Source organism: Malurus melanocephalus, unplaced genomic scaffold, assembly GCF_030028575.1.
Source record: "Malurus melanocephalus ecotype Western Australia unplaced genomic scaffold, MMel_1.1 scaffold_23, whole genome shotgun sequence".
Classification (NCBI taxonomy): domain Eukaryota; kingdom Metazoa; phylum Chordata; class Aves; order Passeriformes; family Maluridae; genus Malurus; species Malurus melanocephalus.
In genome coordinates, this window is record NW_026623255.1 from 1,498,294 (window position 1) to 1,519,360 (window position 21,067).

The window sequence follows — 21,067 nt, forward strand, 5'->3', positions numbered from 1 at the left end:
GTAAGGAAATACATCTGATTRAACTGATGTTATTGGTCATGAGTGCATTTAAAATATGTTCTGCTTAGATTTGCTTYTGAGAAATGTTCAGGCTTCTGTTGTTGATCAGTAGTCTCCTAACAGTTGTGAGTTAATAACAGATTTTGTAAAATGCCAGGTACAGACAATTTAAACAATGCAGTTTCTAGAGGTGCGTAGTTATTAAGTCACATTGAAACTCGGGGAGATGACTGAGCATGCTGACATTTTTCAGCAATTAATTACTCAACTCACTTCTGAGTTTCCCAACAGGAATGAGTTACAAAGAGAGTGGGAAGCAATAACTGATTAAGTAGCGATACTTCTTTTTTTTTAATATTAGAGAATACTGACAACAGATGAACTGTATGAAGTTAGTGTCATCTTGCTTTAGCAACCCCTGGCAAGAAGTCTAAGAAAAATTACTCATTTCAGTTGAAAACTTCAGCCTTCAGTTTGGATCTGACATATTCATAAGAATATAAACACGAGCAGCCAGAGAGAAAAACCTATTTTCTCTCCCTTTTGCTTTGTGTGMACAACACAGAAAGTTTCTCCTGAAATTCTCAATATTGGATTTTATTCTGTTGAATGAAACTCCCACCTCCCAAGAAAAATGTATTAGTAACATGGTCATATATATCAAGATACCAGCAATTGATTATCAAATATTACAATATCAGAAAGGGCTATAAGGTGAAGACAGCAATAATTCCTCTTCTGCAAAGACTTATCTGCAAGATCCTTCAGGAATCCTTACAAGAGTACCATCTCTCCTATGTCTTTGTAAAAACATTGGGWAATGAGGATGCCCTAACCTTGACCCTATTAGTGGTGTGTGCTAGTCACATATCCATTCATAGGAAAKGTCTAACAAATAGCCACCTGTCATTTAAGAATAAATTCTCACCAAAGTAATGCTGTTAGCAGTAAGAAAGAGGAAAAGTTGCTGGCTAAGTGTTTCTGGCCAGCTTCTGCTGAGTATGTAAACTCTTTCTTGAAAATATTGTGGTTACATCAATTTTCCCTGGGCTTACARTAATTTGGGTTTAGGTAGCAATAGTTGTTCAACAGCTGCATTTTCACCTGCAGTCTGCAAGGAGAATCACCTTTTCCTCCAGCAGAACATTTGACTCCTGTAGTTGTCTGCTGTAATTGGCATTCATACTGCTATGATATAATTCGTCCTGTCAGAAACGTCATTTGAAAAAAGTGTGGAAAAAAATGCAGTTAATAAGAGTTCTTGTCCTCTTTCTTCCAAGTGTCAGATCCATTCAATTCCCTGTAACACCTTTCAGTGACAGGTAATCATMTTGGTCCTGATTTTTGAAACCAAAAAAGACTCAGATTCCAGATGCAGCAGAAACAGAATTTCAATTCTCAGGTCTACAATAGCTGTGTTTCTTGGTGTTGGTGCAAATTAGGAAAACTGTGTWGAATTGTGTGTAAAAGGATTGATTTGCATGATCTTCCCGAGCCTAGTAATTAGAGGTACTCAGAATTAAGAAGCTTATGAAGTCCTTCTATAGGAGCATTTTTGCCTTAACTGGAATTCACTCACAACTTTATTTCCCTTGTGCTCAAATCCCTTGATGTTACTATCAGAGCAGAGAGCTCTTTTTAGTACTGAATTATTTCAGAAACTTCTGCATGAAGGCACGAAATCACAACAGTGACTAGCAACTGTAGAAAAACTGCAAATCCTCATAAATGCTGGACTTCAGTATGTGCCTGAAATTGTTTGGCAAGCCTCAAGGATGTGAKTGAATGATACACTGAGTTGCAGTCAAGGGAAAATCAAAACAAAGATAAAATGTCCTGGATTTTAAAGCAGTCCAGTGCAGGTAAGCTTATTTCTTAATTGCTAATGCATTTCCATTGCTTCAACTTTCTAGGTGTGTTTGGGATTTGCAGTAAGCCTTATGAAAAGTATGTGTGGAATGCGAAACTTCTGGAAGCAGTAAGAGCTGCTGTTCATCGTGACTGGCTGCTGTGCATTATTCATGGATTCTGTGGGCAATCAAGTATCCTTCTAATGCTGTAATGAATGTTGGTTTATCAATTAAAAAAAAAAAGCAGTTTGAACATTGAATTATTTCTTTGTCATATAAAATCAGTCTTTGAATTATTGCTTGGCTTTTATTTTCATGACTTTTCTAGGTATTATGCTGAGTAAGAATTACAGTTATGCTCATGTAACAAGGCTCTGACTCAGGTAGACCACATTTTCAGTGAACCTCTGTTTATAAGCACAGGGTTTAGTGATAAAGAACTTGAGAGGATTTTTAGGCTCAGCTATATTTTTTCACTGATGTTTGAGGAAAGGGAGAAAAGCTAAGCAGAACTGAATTGCTAACTGATCTGGTTTCAGCTGTGTTTAAACCATGACACTGACAGAAACATTCTCTTACTAATCTCTAAAACATTTTTTGTAACTGGGATTTGCCGAATTTCTTGTATTTATTGTCTTTCTGTTGAAAACAATGATAGAACTTCAGCCCTGCTGAGGCGAAGAGCATTAGGATATGTGAAAGTCTTTTTTCTTGGCTATGCTCTATTTTAAATGGTTAAATGGGTCTATGTACATTGTAGCAGGAGGAGCAGAAGTCCAAACACATAAGACAATCCAAAGAATTTAATGCATTATGAAGACACTCTAATTTATTCATCAATGGTATCATGTTAATTAAAAAATTCTCGGGAAGCAAATACAATTATGAAGGTTAGCCGTGTCTGCWAAATTTAATTTTGCTTCTTTATTATTGTAAGACTTGATCATTGGCTTAATCCCCAGACAAAAAACTAGATCTGGTTTTATATGCCACTATTTCATTTGTGCTCTTACTTAGTCAAAGCTGGATCTAACCATCAGCATTATGCCTGCAGCTGCTTAGTATATGARGAAATGTCTTCTTTCCTCTTTCTTGTGCCTCCCTTTCAGTGAGAAAACAGTGATGGAATCAGATGCCTGGCATGACTGTCTGTTTGTTTCTAGTATGATGTAAAAAGACTGTACAAAAGCCACCACAGTATCTGTAGCCTGTTTACCTCTGGCTTTCAGTTGTTGTTATTTAAGCCATTGCAAATTTATCTATTTTTCTAGACAAGTAATTAGAATGTGACTAATACACTTGATCTGAAAATGAAGTTCCCRAACTTTAATCTCAGTATTCACAAAAGCAGCATGTGCAGTGCTAGGTGTATCTTGTACCTATTTCACTTCCATTGTTACTTCATAAAATAGAAATGCTCCTTCTCTTGTGCATGTTTTGAAAAGTGGGTGATGTATTGCAATGCAGATATGCTTTTCAAAGTTCTTCAAACTGTTGAGAAGGGCTTTCTACCAGCTGCAAAGTAAGTTTGGAAGTGATAATCACTGTTAAGGTGATTTTASTAAATCAGGTATTTCAGTTTGATAGACCTTTGCTAGAACTTAYTTTTGCTTGCATAAAGTAAGTGAACAAAAAATTGCATGTGACATGTAAACCTTAACTTCTCTTTCAAGAACTGTTAATATATGGTCGCCCTATATATGTCACTCTGATAGCCAGAAGATCAAGCAAATTTGCAGGAACACGTTTTCTGAAGCGAGGAGCAAATTGTGAGGTAAATCAAGTATGATTTTAGGGGTTGTTTCCTCCTGCCCCTCCTCAGTATGAAAGCTTAAACTTGACTGACTGAAGAGCTGAAATGGTCTAGAGGGTTATTACTGGTTTGGCTATARATTATGCTATTAGATAATGTTATCACATGTATCGTTACATTTTTCATTGACATAGTAAAGTTCTTGTTAAAATAATAAATTTAATAATTTTAAATTGGCAGTTGTTTTGATTTTTTACACATAGCCATAATGTTACTTCCCAAACAGAGGGGTAAAAATAAAAATATGGTAAGATACATTAGAGACAAATGGGAATTTAACCTTACGTATTGTTCTCACTACTGTGATTCAGTGTCTCACAGTTTAGTTGTGCTGTGTCTGTAATGATCAGTTCTCTGTACTGCATGCAACTTGGAATAKCATGTCTACATCATACATATACTTCTGTTTGGTTTAGGGAGATGTTGCTAATGAAGTGGAAACTGAACAAATACTTTATGATGCTTCAGTTATGTCGTTTTCTGCGGGGAGTTACTCTTCCTACGTTCAGGTTCGAGGGTCTGTCCCTTTGTACTGGTCTCAAGATATTTCAACTATGATGCCTAAGCCACCCATAACACGTGTGTACAAATTGTTCTTTGTGATAGATCATGGTTAGCGGTGTGTCCTAAAGGAACATCTGATAGAATAAGTGAARACTGGATTTGCAAAAATGAACAAATTGTTTATGCAATTGTGCTTTGGGAAGCCATAATTTAAGGTTAAAAGAAAAAAAAAATCTCCATCCTAGACTTCACATTCAGAAATGAAATAGGAAAAATTTCTGTTTGAAGATGTGGGCTTTCTTTGTATTTATTTTGTGTACAAAGTTAGGTACATTTATCTTAGTATTGTGAATAAAATATTAAACCTGTTTTGAATGGTGGAAAATGTCTGGGTTGAGATTAATAGGGCCAGAACAATTGTTCTCTGTAAGCATTTAATGAAAATTTAAGAAGTTGCCTACAATTTGGCAAAGGGAATATTGTTTTAACAGCTTTTGCATGAAAAGAAGGGAAGGTATGTAAYTGTGTCATTTCTACCAGAGAATTAGTATGTCTTTTGTGGAGAGCAGTATTGAGGGAAAATTCTACAGCTTACTTAATCATCATCTTGAATATATTTCTTTCTTTCAGTGGACCAAGCAGATCCTTATGCACATGTTGCTGCTCTTCACTTTGACCAAATGCTTCAGAGATTTGGCTCTCCCATTATTATATTGAATCTTGTGAAGGTACAATATTTTGAATATATTCTATGTGTTTTCTGATTTTTAAYATTATGCTTTTTTTTCTGGAGAGTCTCTGTGTAATTTTGGCTATGTTCTAAACTAATATTAGCTTATAAATGCAATGTTTTCTTCATAAAGCTCATTCTACATGATATAGTTCATATTGCTGCTTCCACTGCAGCCCTCCAGAGAAACAAGTTTGTTATGTTTATAGTCTTCTTACAGGCCCTTTCATTGTTGTTTTCAGGTTTTTGGTGTTACTCTTTAGATGTAAGTCCAGATAAATTTACCACTAAATTTAATTTAGCACTAAAAATACTAAAACAGTATGGTTTCCTGCAAAGCGAGGTTTGTGGGCTTCTTGACAGGTGATTGTTATTCGAAATATTATGGTAAAGACTTCTGATGTTCGCTTCCATGACTCTACTCTGTGTAGGAGTGCTTTTAAGACTGTCCAGGAGTCTGTGGGATCAACTTAGGATAGCATTTGTTGACAAGAAAATTTTGTCTCTTACAGCCATAGCTTTTAAAAGCCATTGTGACTGTGTGGGTCTGGGCTCACATGGCCTTGACATGTGAAGAATTATATGCTTTTATTCACAAAGCTTTTGATGCAGTGACTGACATTGCATCTCTTTCTTTCCCTCTCTCTAGGTGCTCTATATTAAGATGCTAAAATTCATGTTCCTTTATTACATTATGTATGTTAAAAACATTTTTAAAAAAGGCAAGGAGGGGTAAACCCTCAAAATTCAACACCTTTTTTTGTTTTGATTCGTCTGTTGCTTTTACACAAATTCTAAAGGCTTCTCTCTCCAATACTTGACTTSTTAAATGTTGTTGAGATATAAATCTATGTCCTCTTGTATCTGTTGAATCTAGAAGCTGCTAATTAGTAATTCATTGATTAGGCTTCCCTAGCATTTGCTTAAGACTGCTGTTAACATAGATAAAGCCGGTTTTATAGCACAGGTTCAGTATAGAGTTTAGTTTGGATGGAGKGAGASGCAAGCCATACAAATAGAGAGTAYCTGCTTCAAAGCCAGGTCTGCTGGTCCCTTGAGCAATCCAAARTAGTGAGTGGCATTCCTGCCCATGGYAGGGGTAGGMAYTGGATGTTCTTAAGGTCTCTTCTAACCCAAAMTGTTCTATGGTTCTATGAAATMATRTGTTATATTCAGGCAATGTCATCTGAATCCTATTTTWTAGGTTTATTGCAAGACTGAGAGATGGAGTTGTTGTTCCCCATCTCCTGCCAGTAATGGAGAAGAATTTTTCTTTGTCCTCTTATATTCTAGAACTGAATGGAATGCTTCCCTTTCTGCCTATGTTTTTGCTTCTCGTTTGTCATTCACCATTTCATCTACGTTGCTACTTTTGTTTCTGTGTGCTGTTCTTTATTCTTACAGCATTCCATTTTTCAGCCAAATGATTATGCACAGTTTAAACAGGTGATTTTTCCTACTAATTCAGATCAGTTGTTAAAAACCTAGAATGTTCAGATTTTTCTGTCTTTTGTGTTTTTAATTTACTTGTACTATTTATGAAGAACTGCCAGCTGTTGTTGCAGTTTCCACTTTTGATTTCCGTTATATGTACGTACATCTATGTGTACGTGTGTATGGGTTACATGCATTTGTTAATGAAAATTGTAATGTTAAATTCCTATTCTTTTTCCAAAGGAGCGTGAAAAAAGGAAGCATGAAAGGATTCTCAGTGAAGAACTTGTTGCTGCTGTGACATATCTCAACCAGTTTTTACCCCCAGAACATGCAATTATATATATACCCTGGGATATGGCCAAATACACAAAAAGGTAGAAAAGATGCTTTCTGTACTAGTTCTTATAGCTGCAATGCACACATGGAAGCAAATGTTACTGAACAAAGCAGCATCTTACAAACAAAATAAGGGAATGGGATTCAGCATAATCATATGTCCTTTTCTGCCTCATTCATATTTTTGAATCATGGAAAGTTTGGTAGGGAAAAATCAGTGTGATGTAAAAGTCAAGGAATTTTAGATTGCTTTAAGTCTTCTGCCTCTAGGTTATGTAATATTTTTTATAAAAGAAACAAAATTGCTCAGTCTCTGTTTCTTGTAAAATCTAAGAAAACTGTAGATATAATTAGTGTTGGATTAATAAAGTTACGATATGGGTCTGCCTTTAAATCATTTTTTTAATGGAAAAGCTTTACAAGTAGTGAATTTTTTTTTTAGTATTGGTGTATAATGACTGTCTCTTTTCCTTTTTTTCTCSTTTCCTCAGCAAGCTTTGCAATGTCCTTGACAGACTGAATGTGATTGCAGAAAGTGTAGTAAAGAAGACTGGATTTTTTGTAAATCGACCTGATTCCTACTGCAGTATCTTGCGTCCAGATGAAAAGTACCTATCATTTGTTTGTCACATAATGAACAGCATTTGTTCCTTAGAAAGTTGTTTGTAATTTCTATGTCTATCAGATATTTTTTTTTGTTTTAAGACTTCTAATTTGGAAATTACTAAGTGACAGCTTTTGAGGCATATTAATAAGATAATTGTCATCTAAATCTTACTGAGTCTGGTGTTTACCATTGGATTTTATGGTATTACTAAATAAAAAATTTTAAACTTTTTAGAAAATAGAAATTGTATTTGCTTAGACTGCTGCAGATGAAGTCTTTCCAGTCCCTGAAAATCCAGAAGTACCCATTTTTCACTGAGTAGATCAATACATGTTAAGATCCGTTATTTTTAAAAATTGTTTGAAGGTCATTCTGTTTTGTTTCTCTTTCAGGTGGAATGAACTGGGAGGTTGTGTTGTTTCCACTGGTCGCTTGCAGGTACTAAAATAGACTTTTATAGATCATAGCTATAGTGATGTAGATCAGTACTTCTAAAGAACAGTGAACCATTTCACTTAAATACCTGATGGATTACATACAGATTGCTCTTAAATTAGTATTTGTCGTACGCAGTACTATTTCCGTCCTTTCTAGAAATCTACTTGGGAATTAGGACTGAAAGTTTGGTATCCCAAAACCTTATGGTGTTAGAATTGTATCTTTGCTGGACTTAGTCTGAGAAATGCTTGTATTTTAAACTAGTTTCCATTACTGTTTAGTCTGTAATGTTAGTAGTGTCAATGAAAGTTAAAACAGCAGCATTTTAGTAAACTGYATCATAAAATGTTATACAGAAGAAGTGAGGAATAAGCATATTTAAGCCTGGTAATATATTCATATCAATATGGGTTACTGAGATTTTCACCAATGCTGAATTACTGCACATTATTACAGTTTCCATCACTGAAAGAAAACAAAACTATGAAAACATCTTTCCTTAAGGTCAGAAAAGTACTGACTGAAGTGCAAACCATACAGTATCAAGTTTATACCTGAATGTTAGGGTTATGTACTCTGAACACAGGGCATGTTCTTAAGATGCATTACCTCCTTTTGACTTGCCATTCATAATTTTGTAGTTCTTGTAAGTTAGAGAACATGTGACCTTTCCTTTACACTGGGATATGTTTGTTGAGGGCAGGTAAACAGCAAAGCAGACAGAATTTTATCTGTTTAGAAAAAAAAAAAATCAATCCTAGTTAGATTTTTATGTTAGTCTTACAGGTTTACCTGTAGTAGGAAAGTGATTATTTTATCTTTAGTAATTTGAGAGTCACCAGTGACATACATGTAAGCATTTGGATCACAGTTAATCTCTGACTAGACATCTTGTAAGTCACATCCAATAAGTGCTTCTTTGGGGCTGTTTGTGAGTTGAAGGAGACATGGCAGTATGTGTGATGATAAAAGCAAGAATATTTTGAAAGTAGGCAGTGCAGCAGTCTGGCATAGCTTGCTAGAGATTAATTGCTTTTTAGCTTTTTATTAGAAGTGTCTTTCTTCAAATTTTTGGGAAGATACAATKTGAGATTTGATAAGACTTAGCTAGTAGTAAAAAAGTAATAATTGTGAGTATAGTTATTTGATAAGTAAGTTTAATCTTTTATTTGGATTCCTTTACCAGACTGGAGTTCTCCGAACGAATTGTGTGGACTGTTTAGATCGCACTAACACAGCCCAGTTTATGGTGGGGAAATGTGCTTTGGCCTACCAGCTATATTCATTAGGATTGATTGATAAACCAAATTTACAATTTGATACAGATGCTGTAAGGTAAGATAGATTAATAGAGTGTGTTATGGTTTTAATTTTTAATTTTGAGTCAAGAGATTATGGAGAATTATGTTCATGTAGAAGAAATGTACAGTTATTTCTACTGAAATGATTGAATCTTTATTCTTCCAAGTTTAAAAAAATCATCCGTACTTAAAATCTTGAGAAAATTTTCATGCTGAAAATTTRCTCTTCTGGAAAAGTATATTAATCAGTCTTCTTAGAAGATAACTGCTTGACTTTATTCTTTTTATATGCCTAAACTTAAAGAGAAGTGTTTTCCTTTGAAATAAATTTAAGAAAACCTCCACCCGAGTCTTTTACACTTGTTTCAATGGCTTGAGGCAAAATGCTAACTGAAAGTGAAAACTGAAATAAATACAGACTTTTATGGARAATGCCAAACTGTATTTGTATAGAAGTACATCTTACCTTGCTATCTCTTACTTTTTTCTTTGGAAAAGTTTCATGRTTTTTGATTCATTGAAGAAAAGCTTTTCAGCAAAATTGTTCTTTCATATCAAGTACCAGTGGTACTTGTACGAGCATCCTCAAACCTTTTATGAAAAGCCCATAATTGTATTGAAATGTTTTGGGGGTCAGGGTGAACTAAGCTACTTAACTTGTAAATATGCTTCAGAAATTAGTGTMAGAGTCTTTAAGGTGCTTTGTTTTTATTCCTTTAAGCTGTTGTCATAACTGTGAAACTTATGGCTTCATTGCTGGTTTGGACTAGTGGTTTGATAGTTTTAGAGCCTGGAGACCTAATATTCAGAAAACATAAGTAGTTAGGCTTTCATCTCCTTGAAACGAGACATACCTTCAGCTCCTCCTTTTTTTTTCCATTAGTTTCCAGCACTTGGTGGGAGCCTGGAGCTGGTATGTGCTGCAGGAACCACCTCACCTGCAGCATCTTGGTTCACTGTGCAAGTGGTGGCTCCTGGCCTCTGCCTGGTGGCCAGGGACAGCACCAGTTGGCTGAAATCCTCAGTGTGCTAGCAGTGCCTCATATCCACCATATCCCAGCTGCTGGGAGCTGCACATTTACCTCTGGAAATAAATAATTYCTGCTGCCAAGACCAGTTGCTGTACAGCTTCCTGGGGCTAGTGGTCAAACAAAAACAAACTAAATCACCAAACCCAAAGTAACAAATTAGATTCTCATACATGGTGTCATGAGCTCTGAGCAGCTTGTATGGAGGCAAGTGGGTTTGGGGTTTCTTTTGTCTGTTGTTTCGGGGGTTTTCGTCTATTTTTTAAAGTTATTTAGCAGATGTTTGCTCCTAATTGATCTTATTGTACTTGACCTTGGACAGAGAATTTGCTGGACAGCTATTTGGTTTTTACAGAAATTGATTTGCTGCTCAGATAAGTGTTCTTCACCCAGAACCTTTTGAGAAGTTCAGTCAGATRGTTGCTAGGTTACATATGCAATACTGTCCCTTTGTTGAAAAGTTCTTAGGGGAATGCTTTTGTTGTCTTGTTTTGGTGCATTTTTTTTTCAARTTTTATTTTGTTATTTGTTTCTTCCTTTCCACTCTTCGAGGACTTCTTTCTTCGGCAGGTATTACATGTAGATGTCTGAGTTACTTCCTATACTGAGGTGAAACACATTCCCACAGGTTTAGTGGTTGGATTTGCTTTTTAGTTTTGGTGGGGGGTTGGGGTTTGTTTTGTTTTGTTTTGTTTTGTTTTGGGGTTTTTGCCTCCTAACTAAGCTTTCTGTGTCTTCTAGCAAAATAATCATTCTTGCTCAAGCAAGGCCAGTCTCCATTTCTGAGAAGCAATTTTCAGTCTGTTGTGTTTTAGACTGAGTTCCATCTCCTTAAGAAAGCCTCGTTTTCTGAGACTGTTGTCTTGTTTTTCTCTTCAGTAGGAAGCTTCTTTCATTTTTGCTATTTGGATTGCTCCCAGTTTGGATACTGTCAGCTTCCTGTTGCTGGAGGATTGTATTGCTTTTTAGCTAGCTCTCCTTGTTCAAGTAAATTCTTAGCCAATTCTTTCTGCCTTCTGCTTACATCAAGATTTTTCAGATCCAGCAAGTGTTACCTGACTGCCATACACTCCTCTTACAAGTAATTTTGTACTTCTGAGCCATCATTATTGTTACTAGGGAGATTTTTGGAAGTTTATGCTAGCTTCATTGACAGTATATWTGACAGAAAAAGTAGCCTTGAGATATTGGTATGTTCTGTCCATTTTAGGGTCTTTAACATGCCTTGGTTAGTGAAATTATGTTGTTTGTTTTCTCCCCATTAACTGGTAGGACATGTTAATCTTTTTCCTGAATCTACAGAACTGCATAATTTGTTGTGTAAACCTCTTCTTCTGTTATATTAAAAAGTAATGAAAATCTCAAAGTCTAAAACCTTCTTAGTAGTTACTATGTTTGAAGGAAATTTCCACATATTTATCTGAATAAAGGAGAAGAAAATGGATTTACAGAAGGACTTTATTATATTTTCTCTTAAAATATTCTACTGAGAAGTTTGATGGGTGGCACATTTTGCTTTTCCTTCAGATTATTTGAAGAATTATATGAAGATCATGGAGACACACTTTCTCTGCAGTAYGGAGGCTCTCAGCTTGTCCACAGAGTAAAAACGTACAGAAAGATTGCTCCATGGACTCAGCATTCCAAAGATATTATGCAAACACTCTCAAGATATTATAGTAATGCTTTCTCAGGTAAATTTAAAGTGCTTTCTTTTAAGTCATTGTTTGCAGAGCATCTAACTCGTGAGGTTTCAGTAATCTACACTATGATCTTATGACAGAGTTCCTCTATACTATAATTTCCAAATAATTCAGTAGCCTGTCAAATAGGTATTCTGATTTAATGACATATTTATTTATCCTATGTTTTAGCATGCAGTCRTTTATTTAGAAAATGCACACAATGTAATACTGCATCTGTCAGTGACMTTTATAGATCAATAGAGAAGCAGGTTAGAGTGTTACAATGCTGGACAGAATGTATTCAGCAAATATAAGGAAACTGGTAAATCTAAACATGAGTAGGAAGCGCTGTGTGGAGTATTTCTTGTGATGTTTCTGAGGGCTCAAAACAAAGCCAGCTGTAATGCATGTAATTGTTTTACATGAATAGGAGCTACAGACCAAAAATAAGCTGTTTTTTTCAGTTAAGTAAGTTGTAAAATATTAACTTACTCCTTTATTAGCTCATCACTCCTTAGTAGAACACTGAGTGTTCTACTTTCTTCTGGGCAACGTTGCTAAGGGAAAACCTCTTTGAAAAATGCTGAGCCTTGCTTTATGCAAAGCAACAGAAAAGAAGTTCAGTATGTTTCGAAGTCTTGAAAAAGATCTAAAAGAACGATCAAAGGACAGTCTAAGACATGTCAGAAGGGCAAATACTGAGTGCTAATGTAACACATTGAGAGATATTGTATTCTTTAAGTTTTCTAGGAAAGCAGAAAAAAGGAAGGAGTTTTATAACAAGATTCTGATTTGCTGTATTGCATTTATTATTGTTACTGTCCTTCATATATCCTTTAAAATGCAAATAAAATATGAGGATTAGCCTGTTCAAGAGTCAGCATTTCCTTGTGTTTTCTGATCCGATAAACYTTTTTTTAATGCTTATGTATTTTATGTACCTGAATTAAACAGACTCAGAAAATTTTAATGATTTGCTTGAAGTCAYGCAGTATGTAAGATTCAGAGCAGGGTTGTAAGTGGCATACTATCGCTGCCTCCTAAATAAATCCCTAACTTAAACATGTACCATTTATCATTAAAAATATATGAGTCTAAAAATAATCTGGTCTTATAAGAAAATATTTTCACCTGTTAACCTCAAAGCTCTTAGGATAATTAGTACTAATTAAGTTGTAGGGATAAGAAAATGTGAGATAYGTATCAGTCAATAATTTTGTGGAGCTTAGAATATGACAAGATAAATTGATGATTTAAACCAACAGGAAAAAAGTCCAAATTACTAAGAGGTGTTTGTGAAGTTTAGTCATGTTACTATGTTTTGGCAAGAAAACCCCGAAGAATTCATAATTTGTACATTTTGTTGCAAGCTTGTGTTATATGGCTGCTATTTAATTTCATTAAATCATTCTTCAGTTAYTTAGGCTGCAGTAAATTCACTAAGGTATGTCAGTGTATGAATGGGCTTGAGCTGTGCAGTGCTTCTGATTTTGAGTGTGCCTCTTGTCTGACAGATGCAGACAGGCAAGATTCTATTAATCTCTTTCTGGGAGTATTCAAGCCTGCAGAAGGAAAGCCACATCTCTGGGAACTTCCCACTGATTTTTATTTGCATCACAAGAACACCCTCAGCCTGTCACATACCAGGAAAAGGTATTGCTGTTCYGTTTTTTGTTTTGTTTGGTATTGCTCTAATAATTTTTTTAGAATACACATAGTTAATCAAATAATTAGGTCAGCCTGTCAAAAACTTGCTTACTGTTTCTTTTSTTTATACAAAAGCTTAAAATACTGCCTTCAAGAGTTTACCAAAATATGCTGAATGTTGATGTTTCGAAGGATTTACTTTARTATATTATTTTCCTGTTGTACTTAAAAAAGAAGTTGACTTTCATATGAAATTCTGTCCTTCAGTGTAAAATGCTTCACTGTTTTACTGATGTTCAGTTGCTACAGTTTCTGCAATATATTAAGCAATATAGAGGTGCATTCTTGGTTGTCGGATTTATTAATTGTTGAATTTGAGATTATGTGATGAGGATAAMATTTGTTTTTCTATGTACTGCACTTAGTCTGCAACTGTGCATACCAAGAAACCCATGATTTTCTACCTTGCTTTCAGCCTCTGTCTGGCCTATTTTGAAGACTATTTTTCTCCATTTGCATTCCACTATAGTTGCATGGTAACATACAGAAGTAATGAAGTATCAAAGTTTTCAAGTAATTTGAGTGCTTCAAAAAGTGAAATGATTTTGTTGAAGACTATAAGTACTGTGCATTAGAAAAAAAAAATAAAAAAAGGACAGTACCTGCCTTGTCAACTAAAAAATCTCTTAGGATTTTTGCTGATTTTATCTTCATTCATTCTGTGAGCCCTAAAGCTCTTTATTACCAATGGTAGATCTGAATAGCTGCATTTAGATTTTCATCTGGGGAAAACTGCAAGTGTTTAAACAGTGCAATCAGTCCCTGTTGGTTGCTTATTCTGTTAACCTGTTGCAGCAGCTGGCACATGATAGGGCTCTTCCTAAATTTCAGTCCTCTTGTAGTGTCTCCTGAAGCTTCTCTTGCTGGTAGCCCATATGAGCTGTACAACCAAGTGCTATTTCAGGCTTACATTAAAMATGCAATATTAATTTTCTTGACTACTTGTTCTGAACATGATTGTRTGTCTAAAATTAATTCAGCTGATCTATTGCAAATATGCAAATGTTCTAGTGTCCCTTTTATCTGTTATTCTATTAAAACAGCTGACTCTTATTTGTCACAGATACTGTTCTCAAATGAGGTGGAATATTTAAAAAAAAAAAAAGGTATTCTTCATTTACTTGTTAATTAGTATTACCTTTCATTCTAGCCAGAATTTCTTCTGAGCAATTTTAATATACAATCAAGATGTTTAATTATGTGAAAAAATGACACTTTCATGTAATAACTAGGTGAAATAAATATGTGGGGAAAAAAACTCCTCCAAGTAATTTTTTGTTTCTACCGAACAATTGGACAAGTTCTTCATGTAACTTTTTCTTGCCTGTCTATGGAGTGCCTCTTTAGGATTCCTTGGGCACAGCAGCAAAAGAAATAAAGACACTCATCATGAAATCAAGGATATAACAGAAAGCAGATGATGTTTCCTGTCATTGAAACTTCTTTTGACTATCTGTGCTTTTCCTGTATTGTATTTGCCTTCTCATCAGGAGAAAGATAATTAATGCGGATCATATCTTACTTCTATATAATTTATGATTCATGTGAAAGAACAGTGAATATGGACAAGGAGACTTCATGTTGCCACGTTACTTATAATTTATGCAGGCAATAAAACTGGGTCTGTCTGCCTAATTTTTGAAGGCACTGGAGAAAATAGCTTACTAGCATGGCATGGTACAGGACTTTGAGAAGAGGCAGGACCATCACGCATAACTTGTTCCTTACTGTCTAGGATATACACAGTTCTTGGAACTGAAGTATGTTCWCCTGCCTGTTCTGTACCATCGCTTAAATCCCACAAAATGTATCCCTAGCCATGGGGATATACTCTTTGTGTCTGCTCCAGATGGCTACATTGACAGGAGTAGGAGATAACCACATTAATACCTTGATTACAGCCCCCACAGTATTGTGAATACACACATAYTTGGAATAAAAATCAGTGAAGACAATTGTGTTTTCATTCCATGTAATGAAACAGAAGAAACTACAAGAATATTTTAGAGAAGAAATGAAAAGCGTATTTGAGAATAGATAATAAAAATGTGTAAACATGAATGAAAGATAAAACATGCTTTCTCTTTTGAATATTGCTTGACTTCCTTTGTTGGTTTACAAAAATCCTGAATAAGCTTCCAGCAGGGCTTGAATTGAGGGCTGTTAGTTATGACAACAGCTCTCAGACTTATGACAGCTGTTACATCCAAATGTATTGCTTTGTGTAGAAGTCAGCTGCTTTGACAATCATCTGATTTTGTTATCATTGACCTTCATTTCTTGATACCTTTCCTAAATTTTGGGATCTAAATAACAGGTGAGAGGGGATGCCTTCCCCTGGCTCCTCCCACCCTCCAAAGAGAGAACCAAGTGAAATACATAAATATTTTTTATATGTACTAATACCTTCATTTTCAGTGCTATAGAGGTGGGCACCTGAAAAGTATTTTTTCAATGGAACAAAACCMCTCTTCTGTCCGTACCTGTATAAAGCTTCAGGTGTTTCAATTTCCTGATGTGAGAGCAGAGTAGTTGGATAGGGGCCTGTTGAAATCCTYCAGCATACTCAGCAATGTTTGCTGAAGTGACAGTGTATGGATGGGTGAATGTTATGTGCAAATTGGGTAGGCTGGATACAATGTCCAATCTTCTGTATCAATTGTTTCTGTTTTTTCTGTACAGCTATACTTACTGGTGGACCACAGGTGTGCTAAAATATTTGCCTCTTCCTTTTGATGAAGGTACAGCCTATATTTGCTCCTTGCCTTGCAGACTATCCCGAAAAAGAAGTTTTAGTCACAAATACTTTTTAACTGTTTCAGATCCCAAATCTGAATAAAAAGTATTACCATAATGATTGCTAAATATTTTTATTGCCTCCCTCCCCATGAGATATGATTTTTCAGCTGCAGGTTGCAAGAGCTACCTAAGTGGCTGAAACTTGATGTTCATATGTTTATGTGCCAGGGAACTAAATAAATTTATCTTTTTTTTTTTCTTGTCTATTGGTATATATTTATAGTCTGTGCTGGTGGTTCTATTCCTGTTGCAGATGACACAATATAGCTAGTGTGTCTTATTTCTCTGGGGTGCTGTGGAGCATGTTTTATTAGGAATTGTCATCATGAAGTGAAATCAAATTATGCTGGTTGATAACACATATTTATTAAAGATGTGCAATGCATCTTCTTCATGTCATATTTCCTTGTYTCGGAGGGGATATGAGCGTAGGAAAAATTGTTTAGTGGCTAGGTGAGCAGGTTACTGTTTAGATTTGTTTMGATTTTTGCAAGAGTCAGTAATTGCTAGTAAAAAGATTTTTTTTTTATTTCCCCCCCAACAGTGACATGTGCTGAAAACAGATGCAAGTTGACAGTGAAGAAATTCCACAAATACGATGAGGAAATTGATATCCACAATGAGTTTTTTAGGCCATATGAGCTGAGCAGTTTTGAYGAGACCTTCTGCTTGGCAATGACCAATTCTACACGGTATATTGGGCTGTTTTGTGGCTCTAAATCCCTGACTAGAAGTTGATTTGTTATCAATTGTGTATTTGATCTRTTTGTTTAAGTATGTGTAACTTCAAATTTAGCAAAGTTCTCAAAACTAGATCACAATGCTACACGGAAATGTTACTGTAACAAGTCTGTTAAAATAGCACTTAAATTTCCAGTTATTTTTCACTGTRGAGTGCCTAATGCCTGGGCTTTTGATGGCTGAGAGATGAACTTTTCTCTGTGGACTYAGATCACAGAGGCTGCTTTCAGCATAATATTTTCTTAATGTTCTGCTCTTGTTCTGCAGTTATTTTCTTCAGTTCTTCCAGTTTTCACAGCTGGCCAGACATTTTCTGATTTTTTTTTGTTGGCAGCAACCAGCTGGATATTCTAAGCATAATCTGAATCATGGTTTAGCTAAAGATTTCCAGGCAGATTATGTTTCATGTGGCTGTTTGACCCAATTTGAGTGTTGGCAACATTTTAAAAACAATGTATGAAGTCCTGAGTTACAGGGCTTCTTCAGCACAGGAATGGAGCACAATGATTTAGCATCTTTGGCAAGTGGTGATACTTGCAGCTGTTTTATGGGACTAAATAATGCAACTGAAAGCTTTTTAAATACCTAGGTTATGTATATACATCAACTTGAAATAAATAAATTTAGAACTTGATATCTTTTTTTATGATGGTTTTTTTTTTTTTTAAATTCACAGATGTATGTTAGAGGTGGTTCTTCCAGGAAAATTAAAAATTGAATGTGTTGAACTTTGTTCATGAACCCTTTCTCCTTTCTATTTTGGCAGAGATTTTATGCCTAAGAATGTGGGAATTGATCCAAGTCCATTTACTGTGCGTAAACCTGATGAAACTGGAAAATCTGTGTTGGGGTAAGTCTGCAATCAGAAATTTTATYCTGGTTTAATAGTAATGAAAATACATAAAACCTATGTGTGTGTCTGTATAGCATATTCTGTGTTAAGTGGAAAATAAAAAAGTTCATTGGTCTTATACTGTAGAATTGTGCACTTTGAAAATCACATTTAATCGGAAATTTTTATTTGACACTAAGAATTCTTAATTCAGACTTGTTTAATATTTCTGTTTTCTCTTATTCCTCTAAATTAAATTCATGAGAAGATTTTATTGATAATATAYAGAAGTTATTAAAATTTGATCATCTCGTCATCCTAGTGGCAACTCTGTTCTCTATTGCAGTTGACAGAAGTGCATATTTTCTTGTTGCCTTTTAAAAATGAAGAATTTTTCATAAATAGAACTTATCCTAAAGCAGCAATAAATGCCAATTTCAGCATAGTCTTTGATAAAAAAAGTTATTTAAATATTTATGGATAAAATTATATAAAACAATCCAGTAACAGTTACTGGGGCAAATGAATGCTTCATTTAGCAGCTTTTTAGTCCTGGACCTGCTTTGTTACTCTGTTTATTCCACTGCTGTGTCGATCTGCTGTGTCACATAAGGGCTATGCAGAATCTTCCTGAATTCATTCTCTCTTTGATAGCTCATATTAAGGAAACCTTTTGTCAGTAATGACTAAATTTGTGTTATCACAACATTAGAAGTTCCTCTGAAAACTTGCCATTCTGTTCAACATTAGMACATTTGCCTGTCTCATGTGCTCTGATCCTGAGGGTCTCTTTGTCAAATAATGCCTGTTGAGAACAGGCTATGCTTATCAGCAGTAGAACCTCATTTCATGCTACTGATGTTCCCTGGGAATAAACAGGAAGACTGTTCAACTGKTACACAATTTATCTCTGCTCAAAATTGTGGGTTTATGAGTAGTTTGAGGATAAGCTTTATTCTTCYGCTTTGGTGTAATGTCAGATTTTGGACTAATTTGTCTCCAGATACTYCATTATATACTTGACCATTATATAACTTTCTCAGGCACTTTTATTCAAGCTCTTTGCTGTGATTTTTAGGGATTGATGTGAGACCAAGAATCAGCTCCATCAAAGCCATGTTCCAGGACTCCTTGTATAACTTACAAGGCTTCCCTTCATTGACTCTGTAGTAGGGTAAAAGGTGGCTTCACTCTTCCACCTCACACGTATTTAGCCTTGCAAAGGGTGGTACCTTTGCCTTGCACATTTGTCATCAACTTTTCATCTATGACATTTCTGAAAGATTTGGTGATCTCCTTTTGTCTGTAAGCATTTGAGATTCAAGGACACTTAGATCTTGACTGAGTTCATGTTGGGAGTGGGGTGAAGATAACACTCTTACCAGTGTTTGGCTACTTGCTCCATTCCTCAGCGTTCAGAAAGCACTGCTTTTCTTGGGACCTTGACCTCATTTAGAAAAGCAGGAAAAAAACCCTTAATTTTCCCTAAAAAGAATGCTTATGTCTTCATAACTTTCTGTACATTTCARTCTAAGGAAATGTCAGGTTCTGCTGAGTCAGAAATCAAACTTGCCCATGGTGTTATTTTCCCCAAGGCATTTGTTCCAGCTCTAAGATTCCTTCTRATATAATAATGTCCTCGGAGGTGTGATATGCTCTCAGATCAGAACCTTTGGAAGGACTCTTCTACTTGTTTGTACGTGTTCCTTGAGCATGTAAAGTGTAGCTAATTCAGAGCAGGGGTAAACTGCTGTGTGAGTTTGACTTCAAGAGGCAGCATCTGTAACAGTCACAGTGTGCTCTGCTAGGGCTCAAGTGATGCTGATGAGAGCTCTAGACCTGCATCTCCAAATAGCATTTGCATCAATCTCTGTGCTTTTTTCACAGCCTCTTAGCATGCTGCTGTCTTCCTTTAAAGTGAGTCACACACAGTGTTAGTGATGCATGGAACAGTCCCTGCAGCAAGGAAGAGATGTTACTTCCCTATTTCCAGGGATTTGTCTATAAACTGTTTATTCTTTAGTTAATGCCTGTTCATTAACTGCCTTCCCTGAAAGATTGTGACACTGTTTGAGAGGAAAGTGCAACTAAATACCCTTCTGTGATCAGTAGTAGAGGATGCAGAGCACATAAGGCTGGTGTAATTTCCGACAAGTAATGTGTAACTTTCAAAGTGCATACAGTTAAATCAAATGTTAGCCTGCTTACACAGAGATGCTGTATTTTGAAAGCTTCTTATAAATAAGGCACCTCTTTATAYTGACTAGAATTTCTTGGGTGAGAAATAGATACTGCATAAAGAAATGTTGCTGATTAAAGAACTGTATTGAAGGGAGAAATATGGAAAGGAAAGGGAAAAAAAGTCATTACCATTAAGATTTGGAATCAAGATTAAGAATAGTRTTGGAGTGGATATTATYCATAAAGTGAAACKTTTTYCAAGATCAAAACCAAARATGTTATATCTCAATTAATTTTTAYTCCTTTTTATTTATTCAGTTGTGAGGAGRGATTTAAGTAAAGAAACAGAGAATTGGTGAAGAAAAGCTGACATAATCCTTTGGGCTTCCTTTAAATGCTCTGGAATAAGAAGAGATTGAARAAGAGAAATCAATTGAGGGTTTTAAAAGATGAGCAAGAAGTTTCCCCAGAGGTTAAGACTTATTTCCCCAGGAAGATTGTTACCATGATTRGGAATTTTAAATATTCATTGCTAATATCTTGCTGGTTTCATAAATACACACTGCCTTTCCTAATAGGAACAAAAATAATAGAGAAGAAACTGTGCTGCAGCGCAAAACAGCTGCTAGTGCTCCTCCACCCCCAAGCGAGGAAGCAGTGTCAAGTAGTTCTGAAGATGAYTCTGGGACAGATAAAGAAGATGAAGGTGCCGTTTCTCAACGTTCAACTCCAGTAAAGGTGACTGATACAGGAGACAATACAAAAATCACAGAGGTAAGAAATTTCTGTGTTAGGCAAGAAGGCTTAAAATCCACATTTCCTRAAAAAAAACATTATAGAACAGTCAGAAGTAAAGCATTGAGAATTTTAGTGAAAAAGRTCTCCAGTGTAATTTTGTGTGTAGCTATTAGCATAACTGCAGCGGAACTGCTTGTAAACCTTATCTGTTCTTCTTGTCATGTAGTAGTGAAACACAAAAGAAAATAGCATTAAAAAAAAAGAAAATTGCTGTCAGAAACCTATGGCATTTGAAAAGTATTGAGATCCTTACATAATGTAAAATGCATCTGTGTTAGTG

General features: G+C 35.4%; 1 protein-coding gene across 1 annotated transcript in view; it reads left to right on the top strand.

The window, feature by feature from the left end:
- The window catches only part of FIG4 (FIG4 phosphoinositide 5-phosphatase), a 51,366-nt gene that overhangs the window by 17,044 nt on the left and 13,255 nt on the right, over nt 1-21,067 (top strand). The window contains exons 7-20 of the mRNA XM_057390165.1: nt 1,914-2,042; nt 3,524-3,624; nt 4,080-4,242; nt 4,798-4,895; nt 6,575-6,708; nt 7,162-7,278; nt 7,670-7,715; nt 8,902-9,050; nt 11,572-11,738; nt 13,244-13,382; nt 16,119-16,177; nt 16,780-16,927; nt 17,743-17,826; nt 20,568-20,763. Coding sequence (XP_057246148.1) covers nt 1,914-2,042; nt 3,524-3,624; nt 4,080-4,242; nt 4,798-4,895; nt 6,575-6,708; nt 7,162-7,278; nt 7,670-7,715; nt 8,902-9,050; nt 11,572-11,738; nt 13,244-13,382; nt 16,119-16,177; nt 16,780-16,927; nt 17,743-17,826; nt 20,568-20,763 — 1,730 coding nt within the window. The remainder of the gene's footprint in view (nt 1-1,913; nt 2,043-3,523; nt 3,625-4,079; nt 4,243-4,797; nt 4,896-6,574; nt 6,709-7,161; nt 7,279-7,669; nt 7,716-8,901; nt 9,051-11,571; nt 11,739-13,243; nt 13,383-16,118; nt 16,178-16,779; nt 16,928-17,742; nt 17,827-20,567; nt 20,764-21,067) is intronic.